The following is a 10384-nucleotide window of genomic DNA, read 5'->3' on the forward strand; positions in this document are numbered from 1 at the left end:
TGTACGAGCCAACCACTGATCTCGGACTTTGAGATACAGGCTATCCATCTTCACTCACTACATACACGCTCTGGCACCCTCTGCAGCTACTTGATATCAATGTACTAAAAGAAGGTTATTACAGTTTGCAGTTTTGAAGCACAACTGCTGCTTCATATTAAGTTGCCCAATTTTCAAAAGTGGAAAATATAAAAGTATAATGGGCTCTTATAGAGAGCCTTGCTTGCTCCACATGACTCTGCAGCTGACTATGTCAAATTAAGCACCAAGCCCAGTTTGATGCAAACAAGAATGAGATCAAACAACTACTCTCTAACAAGAACACCTTACACATTAGCCTTCTCAATGACACATCAAAGCTCTGGGAACAGGAACACTTTAAAGCTTTATGCAATTTGACCCAGCCGTACCCACAAGAAATGAAGGCTGCATGGAGAAAACCTAAGAGTAGAAGATCTAGTTTTCACTGGTACACAGACCTGAAAGTGATTTTCTGAAGAGATAAAATCTGTTCATGCTCCCATGCATTAGCTCTCCTTTGTAGTTTTGAAAGGTGTTCCCCACTTATGTAAGAGAAGCAAACTGCCTTCACCTAGGCAGAAGGTGTGATCCTTGTATTGAGGTGCTTCTTTTACACTCAGGAGCCTTCTTTAATGACACAGTTGAAACTGCTCATTAACAGATGACGTTCAGGCCTCCACTAATGAAGCAGAGAAAACTCCAAAAGTCATCCATCATGACAAAATGGTTACAAGAGAAAACACTCCCCTTAGCAGCTATTGAAAGCACACGTTTCATTACACAGAATATGCTCAGGGAGGGAGGGACTCACCCATCCAACTCCTGGCCCTGCACAGCACCATCCCCAAGAGCCACATCATGGGCCTCATGCTCAAGCCCTTGGTGAACTCAGGCTGGTGCTGTGACCACTTCCCCGGGGACTCTGTTCCAGTGCCCAAACACCCTCTGGCTGAAGAGCCTTTTGCTAACATCCGAGCTAAATCTCCCCTGGCACATCTTGAGGCCGTTCCCTCGGCTCCTGTGAGCGTCACCACAGACAGGGGTGCCTGTCCCTCGGCCTCCCCTCAGGGGGAAGCCGCGGGCTGCCCTGAAGTTTCACACCTCAGCGACACCTACCCCACCCACGCAGCTTCGTGATCAGGAGCCAACACACGCCCCGCTACAAGCATCAGGCAAGTGAATTTGTTGGGTAGTCACTAAACCTTGGATAGGCGTAACCAGCATTCCCTCTCTACAGAATACTTGACAACCACTTATTCCTCTATGGAGGTATAAAGACTAACAGCATTTGCCTGTCTCACAGGGCCAAGACTCCAAAGGCTGTATAGCCCAGCACTACCGGAGCACCTTCCCCAGGCGCCGCGTTTGCAGCTCCACCACCTCAGAGCCGCGCGCCCTCACGGCGCCCTGAGCCCCGCGGCAGCGGCCCTGCAGTGCCCAGCCCGCCCGCACGAGGGAGCTCACCCAGCCCCGCCAGGGGAGCGCACAGCCCGGCACACCGCGCGCGCCCGACGCAGCGCTGAGCGGTGTATCCGCAGCCAATAAACGGCCCTAAAGGTGGGCGGGGAGGGTGATGGTGGCCAATAGGAGAGCGGACAGCGGGGAGGCGGGGATGCGAGAGCCCAACTGAGAAACTTTCCGGCCCCGGGAGGGTGGGAATAAGAGTAAGGTCCTTTCACAGACGGTGCGCGCTTCCTCCAATTAGAGCGTCTCCCCTCATGGCAACGGCCCGGATTGGCTAACAGGTCGCCCGTCTCGCCAATAGGGAGGCTGCGCTGTATGACAGACGTTCGGGCCGGCCAATTACTGACGACATGGGGGAGCCGGTCTCTCTCTCTCTCTCTCTCTCTCTCTCTTGCAAAATGGCGGCTACAGCTCCCGGTGCGGCTCCTCCCGCCGCTGCCCCGCCGCAGAGCCCGACGGCGGCTCCCACCGCCCCGGCGGGGAGCGCTCCTCCCGCGGCCGCGCCGGCCCCTCCCGCCGCGCCGGCTCCGCCACCGGCCGCGCCGCTGTCAGCTGCGCTCTCGGGCCCCTTCCCTGGCGGCCGCGTGGTGCGGCTGCACCCGGTTGTGCTCGCCTCCATCGTGGACAGCTTCGAGCGGCGCAACGAGGGCGCGGCGCGGGTGATCGGGACGCTGCTGGGTAGGAGCCGCAGCCCGGCCTTGCCCGCCGCAGCCTCGGGGGCAGCTCCCGCTCTTCCCGCGGCGCCCCCCTTACCCACCGCCTTCCTTTCCTCCCTCTCCCTCCCGCAGGGACCGTGGACAAGCACTCGGTGGAGGTCACCAACTGCTTCTCCGTCCCGCACAACGAGTCCGAGGATGAGGTACGGAGCGGGGTTCTCTCGGCGGGGCGCGACCCCCAGCTCCCGCTGCTGGCGGCCTGTGCCCGCGTTGCCCTCCGGGCTAAGCGCGCTGTAACCAGCTGCCTTGGCGTTCTCCCGTTCCTCAGGTGGCTGTGGATATGGAATTTGCCAAAAACATGTATGAGTTGCACAAGAAGGTGTCTCCCAGCGAGATCATCTTGGGCTGGTAAGTTCTCCTTCTGAAAGAACATGCACGTAATTCTGTTGATTCCTTAAACTGCTTAAAATACATAATGCACTTTGTCACAGATGGAGAAGCAGAAGCACTGATGGCTGTGACAGCCAGATCTTGCAACTCTTGTTACACAGCCAGTGGTAAAGCTCCTGCAGCTCATAAAAAGAAGATACAATATTGGAGACTAAGGATTTGCTTTTGTTTATGTCTAGCAAGGTATCACAGAGGCGTGATGTGTTATAAAATGTGTGTACAGCTTTGTTAGAAGAACTTACTACCTGTAATACAGCCTGTACCATGGAAGTTAACTGGTTAGAAAGGGAGAATACAAAAGAGGCTTTTAATGTACCAAAGGCATCAGGAGGAATCACTGATACCAGCCTGAGTTCTTAGTTCTCTGCTGGAAGTACCTGTGTGTGGGATGTGAAGCAAGATCAGTACAGTGTTATGGGAACAGAATCTGTGTCTGAGTGTGTGGCACAGTGTGTTTATCACTCTTCGTGCCCCTCTGATCCTACAAAATGACTTCATTTTCCTCCTGTGGAGCAAGCTTCCTCAACAACCTTCTGATGGCACAGCAGAATGCAGTTCCAGTGACAGGAGTTTTCCTGAGGATGTGAGATGCTAATTGTAGGGCAATTAAAGGAGCTAGATTAACGAGTTAGACCTCCTGCAGAGGGATGTGTGATTTGTGGAAGACAAAATTCATCTAAGTTCATTTGATGTGCTTTGACTTACACAGATGGAAAAAGCTGGTCTAGAACACAGTGACAGATATCTGAATATTGGGTGTCTGATGTCAATTTACTGATGTTTTATGGCAGGTACTACAAGACTGGTCCTGTGCATATTTCAGCCGTGGGTGTGCTCAGCCTGTGATTCCTACAATTTTAGGGACAAGTGGCCATAAACTAAAAAATCCTTAGGTAAACATTTATGTTTAGCTATAGCTCAGTGTTTGGAAATTGGTGTTTTAGGATCCAAGCCTGTTAAATACCAACAATACAAAACACCTGGCACTTGAATGTTGGAAGAATGGCTCTTCAATGTGTGTTCTTTTGAAGGTATGCAACAGGTCATGACATCACGGAGCACTCAGTCCTGATCCACGAGTATTACAGCCGGGAAGCACACAATCCAATCCACCTCACTGTGGACACAAGTCTTCAGAATTCACGCATGAGCATTAAAGCCTATGTCAGGTACTCTGGGAGGCTGCATTTCTGGGGGGAGGGGGAGCAATCTGAATTACTGAGAGATGCCCCATCAGGGTAACAAGAAATGTAGTGGGGTGCAGTGTCCTTTTTTGGACAATATTGTTCAGTAGTTAACCATAGTGGTGAGTCAGGAATCATTGCTTACTTCTCATTGGAATGCCTTGACCATTGTATGTAGGCTGAAAGACTTCAGTAACAGGAACCTCACTGGGGTAGGGAACTGTGACTTAATTAACAATTTTCAGAACATCTTTGGGACATTTCACAGGGTTCACACAGCTAGCAGTAATGTCACTAACTTCCATCACACTGACTGAATGCTATCCCATAGCTAGAGGGCTTTATTGCTCAGCAGTGCATTTATACAAGTCAGAGGATTAGTGTGATTAAAACAATTCAAACAGCATCTTCTTGATGGGTCTTTCTTACCCTTAACCCCATCATTCTTAGCAACTAACAATGGCGATTAAATATGGAGAAATTAAACTCTTCCACCTCGCTGAAGTCCTCCCAGTATTGGCTGAAGAGCTCTGCTCTGTAAGGAGAAATACCTTTTCTTTGTAGAGAAAGTACTGCTTCTTGACTGTGCTTCTTTAAAATGGGAGCTGGTCCATGACATCTTACTCAAAGCGTAAATGGACTTCAAGTACGTTGAATAACAGGTATAATAAAGGGGTTGAGAGTGCTTTGTACTTGAATTTTGTCATATTGCTTGTTGTTTCAGTAATTTCTTAAAGCATTAAGTATTTCAGGACAGAAGAGCACCTTCTCTAAAAGCAAGAAGGAACCTTGTCTAAGATGATAGTTCTTCATGCCTTCATGCTGACGTCAAACCAGCTAGGAGTATTCTTGGATGAAAAAGAACAGTTAATAGCATGCCAGAACTGATTTCCTGTCCTCAGTTATCCTTAGGTCTCAAAATTGCTGATTTTGGTGAGAATGAGTAACATACTCATGTTCACGCTTTAGTGCTAACAGAGACCCTTGAGATGGAAATCTCTTCCTTCCTCCCTTATATATGTCCATGCTGAAAATGTTTTGTTGTTCTCTTTTTCTTTTTCTAGTGCCCCAATGGGAGTCCCTGGTAAAACTATGGGCGTGATGTTCACACCCCTAACAGTGAAATATGTTTATTATGATACAGAGCGGATAGGAGGTGAATGCTTTCTTCCTATTTTGGTTATAACCATTATTGTGACAACGTTCAAATGCTTCTTTTACCCTGGTAAAACTGTCATTCTGGGAATTTTACTGGTAATCAGACTGTCTGGCTGAAGCTGACCTAAAAAGTCTTCAACAAGTTAAGGGTTTAAACTGGTTTCTGTGGCAAAGTTTTTTTCACTGATCCTCCTTTTGCTTTCAGTGGATCTTATCATGAAGACCTGCTTTAGCCCCAATCGAGTGATTGGCTTGTCCAGTGATTTACAGCAGGTGGGGTCAGCCTCAGCCAGGATCCAGGATACCCTGACCATGGTGCTGCAGTATGCTGAGGATGTTTTGGTGAGGCCAGCTTTTCATAAGCCAGAAAAAAGTTTGATGTTAACTTGTGCATCTTGGTCTTCTCTTTGTTATTTCTCTTTCTGGGCCATAAACTTTTGAGTTCCACTTATGCTGAAGTGTGTGTTTCTTATGCTTAGTCTGGCAAAGTGGCTGCTGACAACACTGTTGGGCGCTTCCTGATGGATCTTATTAACCAGGTGCCAAAGATTTCACCAGAGGACTTTGAGACCATGCTGAACAGCAATATCAATGTAAGATTATAATTAATTTTTTCTGTGCCTTGGTAGTAATTTTGCAGTTTTGTCATACAGACCTAAATTTGTCTGTGATCTGTCTTTTCATACAATCGTGCTAATAGCAAATACAGCTTTTTTTATTGTCAGTAATTTAGTGTTTTAATGGCTGAGGGTAGATAAAGAAGCTCACCATAATCTTGCAAGCAACTGCAGAAAATAGTGTTAAGGATTTAGGAATTTTGCAAGTCATCTGAAAACCAGTACCGATTCTTCTTTCATATTGATTGGACAATATGAATTACCAAACTTACATAATTTTTATTTCAGCAATAACTGGTAACTTGCCAGATTCTTTTGCCTGAGCTGGAGTTCTGTCTCTTTGCATAACACTTACTACATGTAAGGTTTTAGCATGGTACTTGACTTTTGTAACAGATTTTTAGAAAATTTAAGTTTCTGAATGTGTTGTTCACCAACTGTCTGTAAGACCAGAACTAATTTTTAATGTTGTTTATACCCTTTGACTTGTCTGGTTAACATGGGTGAACTCAAAGTTAAAATTTCACAAGCAGTATTTCGTATTCCAGGAATACCAAAAGCTTCCTGCAAGGGAAGCATTCTTCAGGGTAGGACTTTCAGGACTACCAATGTTTCTTGTAGCTGATTGTAAAATGTTTTACAGATGTTAAAAATTCAGCTCTCTAATAAGCTACAATTTGTTAATATTTCTGATCACTGTTTTTTTTCCTCTCCCTTTCAGGACCTACTGATGGTAACCTACTTGGCAAATCTCACACAGTCACAGATTGCTCTCAATGAAAAGCTTCTGAGTTTATAAAGAAACTTTTGCCACCATACACTTTAAGGAGCCCGAAGAACGTGCAGATACACTTTTCTGTGGTGTTAGAAATTTCCTTGGACTGTAATTTAATTACCAACATGACTTGGTTTACATAGTTATTTCCATTGCTCTGAAAAATCCCTAACATGTTTTAGGAAATTAATGGGAATGGCTGCAGTTCAGTTGGGCCTGGTATTTTAAAATGGAATATGAGAATCTTTTGTCTCCTGGGTTTGTCTACTTGTATAACAAAATAAAGCTTTATTGTAAGAATGTATTTGGAATAAAAGTTCCATTGCAGTGGCAACAATGGCTTCTGTCCAGAAAAAAATTTTATTGTGTAATGAATCCATTTTTGAAAGAGGGTGGGAGGGTAGGATGGCATCAGGAAAGAGAGTGGATGTGAGTGAACTCCCATTCTTCTTTTTTTCCAGCAGGTTTTTTTTTCCAACTCTTAAAGCACCCTTAAAGAGTGGGGGTTTGCATTGCATATAATGTGCTTTACCATGAAGGACTGCAGAATGATCTCTGGGTTATCAGTGGTGCTGTGTATATCCCTTCAGCAGGGTACTGCCAGACTACAAGACAATACATTTAGTTTATGGTATCACTTCTATGCATATAATTATTTTCTGATTGTTTGGGAAAGCAAGAGATTCAAGCATAAAATTTGGGTGTTGCCAAATAGGAATTTTCTATTCCATAATGCTGTACTGCTGCTAAAATTATGTGAAAAGAAACCCCATTATTTCCTCAAGACATGTTTCATGTTAACTTCGTTCCAGCTGGAAGAAGGCCAATACAAATATCAGATGTAACTTTGCGTGGTCTCTGCCAATAACATTACCTTTAGAAGGCTGTCTTACAGTTCAGCTGTGCTGAGTGGGTACTCTGCTTTAACAAGGTTAAAGCATCCTTCTTTACAACAAAACTGTTCTCACTAATGACTGTATCTAGTTTGGTAAATGAATTTGAAGTAGGCAAAGAGGGTGTTCTCCAAAATAATTCTGGTAATTTGCCATCTTAATCCAAGAATAAGACTCAGATTACAAATCTATAGATCCTGTATTTGTTGTTCTAGAGAGTTCCCCCAGTGACTCAATGGTTAATTCTAATTGCAAGGTCAACGTAAGTAAAAACGGAAGGTCCAGCAAAGATCCTCATTTCATTGAAATTTTTATTTGTGAGCATTAAATATTAGAACTCGGCTCTGGATTTTTTATTAGTCTGAATAAAAATGTTTTGCTTTCCTTTCTCTTCTTTAAACTTAATATTCTTAAATTTAGCCATTTAATGGCTAAATTTTCAGATCAATATGTCTTGAAGAAAGTTTTGACATGAATGGAGGAAAAGAAGAAGCAGCAAATTGGTTGGCTAAGTTAGATAATTACTGCAAAGAAGTTGCAGGGAAGGAAGCAAAATAAAAAGTAACTCTGCCATTCCCTGTTAGGAAAAGGGAGAAAACATAAAAAGAAAGCTATTCAGCTTTTAGAGTGTTAGAGTTCGATGTTTTTTTATAAGCTGGTGTGCACAAAATGCAAAGTTCCAAGAAGAATAGTTGTGACCATTGTGGAATTTGCCACTCCTTCGAAGTACCTGCAGACTAATGAAGATATGTGGTAAGGGACTGAGGTTATGTCTTCCCAGGTAGAAAGATTCACTTCAAAGCTGAAGTATCTGAAGTAAACAAAGTCCATGAGTTTAGGCCTTTGCAAGACAGGACACTGCCAAATGCTTGGAAGTGGAGTAGGAAAAGTTTCCTTTTTAAAAACTGTCTGATCCCATCTATTCTGCCCTTGTGAATGGACACATGGTGATTTTTACTTTGACTAGGGAGTTCTGAATGTCTGATTTCAAATTTCAGTGGCAACTTTTATGAAGGACAACACTGCAAACACAAGTGTAATGCATCATTTTGCTTAATTGTAAAACCTGAGCTGTGCTGTTACCTAGAGGGCGTTCCCTCGAGGAATAGAGTTGTAAAATGTTGACAGAAATTACTAAGAGTACTGCATTAGAATTGTTCCACTCTACAGGAACCTGTCTAAAAACTTGAAGTTCAACACAAAATCTTGTGGGAAAAGCTTGGGAATCAAGAAACATGACCAAGGATTTCAAGCTTTAACTCTTGTATTGATTTGTAAACTGCATTAATTTACTAGGGAACTTTTTCCCTTTTTTTTTTTTTTTTTTGTTGTTGTTGTTTCTTTAGGGTTTTGGGGTTTTTTTTGCGTTTTGTTGAAAAAGGTCCTGGTTTATTCTTCTTTACAGCTCAGCCATCCTGACTCTGCTACAGGAAGCTCCTACCGTGGCATCCAACCGCAGACTCTGACTGTGGCTATTTCCCGCTGGACCATGACTGCAAGTACTGGTTTGCAGACTCTGAACACAGGCTTTACGCAGCTCAGCTGTGGCTGCAGGCTCCAACAGCAGGCTCTAACTCCATCGCATCCAGCCTGACCACACAGCAGATCTTTTACAGCAGCAACTCTCTTCCTTGGGGGTCTCTCTGGAGTGCTGCTTTCTCCGGGCTCCTCTCCCTCCAAGCCCCTCCCCGACTAGCCAACCCACCCCTTTTATCACACTTCTCTTTATTAGTCACAGCTGTGACCCATTAAGGGTAAGGCTGTTCCTCTTCTTTGGTAATTAGTACAACTGTGATTTATCAGGGGCAGGATTACCTGTAATCCTTTCTTCTACACCTACCAGAGGAGACAGTGTTTTGGTGTGTGATTTTGTGAACCTGTGGACATATACCACCTATACCTCAAATTCATGGGTTTAATTCTAAGGCTCGAAAAGGTCGATGTGGAAAGGTTAGATACACAACCCTTCCAGAGCAGTTAAAAAGAACAAGCTGCTGTTCCGTGCTTTGAAAGAGTGAAGCTTCGTTGGCTTTCCTCACAATGGAACCAGAGACTGCTCGGCAACTCTCTTGCAGGGTTTGCGTGAAACCCTGATGTTCAGAGCTGGGCGGGTGGAGCACTAAGGTGACTCACGGGGCAGTGACTCCCTTGTGCAGCTAACCAAACACAGGGCTCCTCCTGAAGTGAGCTGAGCTCGCTCTGCTCCCTGCGCACAGGGAAGGTTAACTCGAAGCCTGCTGGGACCGTGCATTTTAATAACTGCAGTCACAAGGCTGTCTAACAGGAAAAGTATTTTTAGTGCATCATGTAGACTTGGACCACTGCAGTATCCTGTGGGTTTGTTACACTTTGACCTACGGTTCAAAGCTGATCAGTTCTTAGAACAAACTTGGGGAAAGTTTTTGTTTTTAATTTAACTATATTGGCTGGAGTACAACACCAGAAGTAATACTTTACATTACTTAAGTGGGAAATAATGTTCCAACCAGGACACAAAGAACACAGAAGCAGCAATGCTTTAGCCACCTACATCACCAACAATAAATTCCTCGTGAAAAAAAAAGTTTTGTTTCAGTTCTTTTGACAGCACTCAGTACAACTATGTAGTTGAGCCAAATCACTCCAGACCAGAACTCTGTCCAGTACCATGTCTTAGGATCATATGCAAGAATATTACAAAAGAGAAGAACAAAAGTTTGTCTCGCCACTAAACTTGAGTTTTCTAATAGTAAGAAGCTGCCTTGACTCTGCATGGAGTTTAGAAGCTTTCCTAAATATGTGGGCTCTCGGTATAGTAACAAGCCAAGGGAATTCCCTAAATACAGAGAGTGAAATTAGATGACCACAATGGTTCCATTGCATGTTTTAAAAAAGTTAATCCAAACATTATCACTGATACAAAACCATTCAGTTCATTTAACAGATTTTTCAGACACACGTAATTTTGTTAAAAATATTCTCTTCTTCCTTTTACACAAGAATGAAGGAATTTGTTTTAAAACAAAACATTCTTTTCTTGAGTAGCTCAAATCAAAACAGTCCACTAAATGAAAAAATAAATAATTGTGAATTTTATAAATGTACTTGGTTCTCATGGAAACAAGGATTAAAATATATACCTGTCCTGAAAGAAATGTGCTTAACAGGTGAAATAAAGTAGACATGC

The 10384-nt window shown here is 43.9% G+C and overlaps 1 protein-coding gene across 1 annotated transcript; it reads left to right on the forward strand.

Moving 5' to 3' along the window:
- Positions 1 to 1883: 1883 nt before the first annotated feature.
- On the forward strand, positions 1884 to 6627 carry EIF3F (eukaryotic translation initiation factor 3 subunit F). The gene is made up of 8 exons (XM_062496284.1): positions 1884 to 2163; positions 2274 to 2344; positions 2470 to 2549; positions 3623 to 3760; positions 4840 to 4931; positions 5139 to 5275; positions 5413 to 5526; positions 6272 to 6627. Exons 1-8 carry the CDS (start codon positions 1884 to 1886, stop codon positions 6347 to 6349), a joined length of 990 nt encoding a protein of 329 aa, XP_062352268.1. The 3' UTR covers positions 6350 to 6627.
- Positions 6628 to 10384: the final 3757 nt, after the last annotated feature.

This window comes from Cinclus cinclus, chromosome 7, assembly GCF_963662255.1.
Source record: "Cinclus cinclus chromosome 7, bCinCin1.1, whole genome shotgun sequence".
In the NCBI taxonomy this organism is placed as follows: domain Eukaryota; kingdom Metazoa; phylum Chordata; class Aves; order Passeriformes; family Cinclidae; genus Cinclus; species Cinclus cinclus.

Excerpts from the sequence above, each read along its gene's own strand:
- EIF3F (XM_062496284.1), top strand. The coding sequence starts at position 1,884 with ATGGCGGCTACAGCTCCCGGTGCGGCTCCTCCCGCCGCTGCCCCGCCG. Across the intron at positions 4,932-5,138 it reads TGATACAGAGCGGATAGGAG|TGGATCTTATCATGAAGACC; the intron begins GTGAATGCTTTC and ends TTTTGCTTTCAG. Across the intron at positions 5,527-6,271 it reads TGCTGAACAGCAATATCAAT|GACCTACTGATGGTAACCTA; the intron begins GTAAGATTATAA and ends TCTCCCTTTCAG.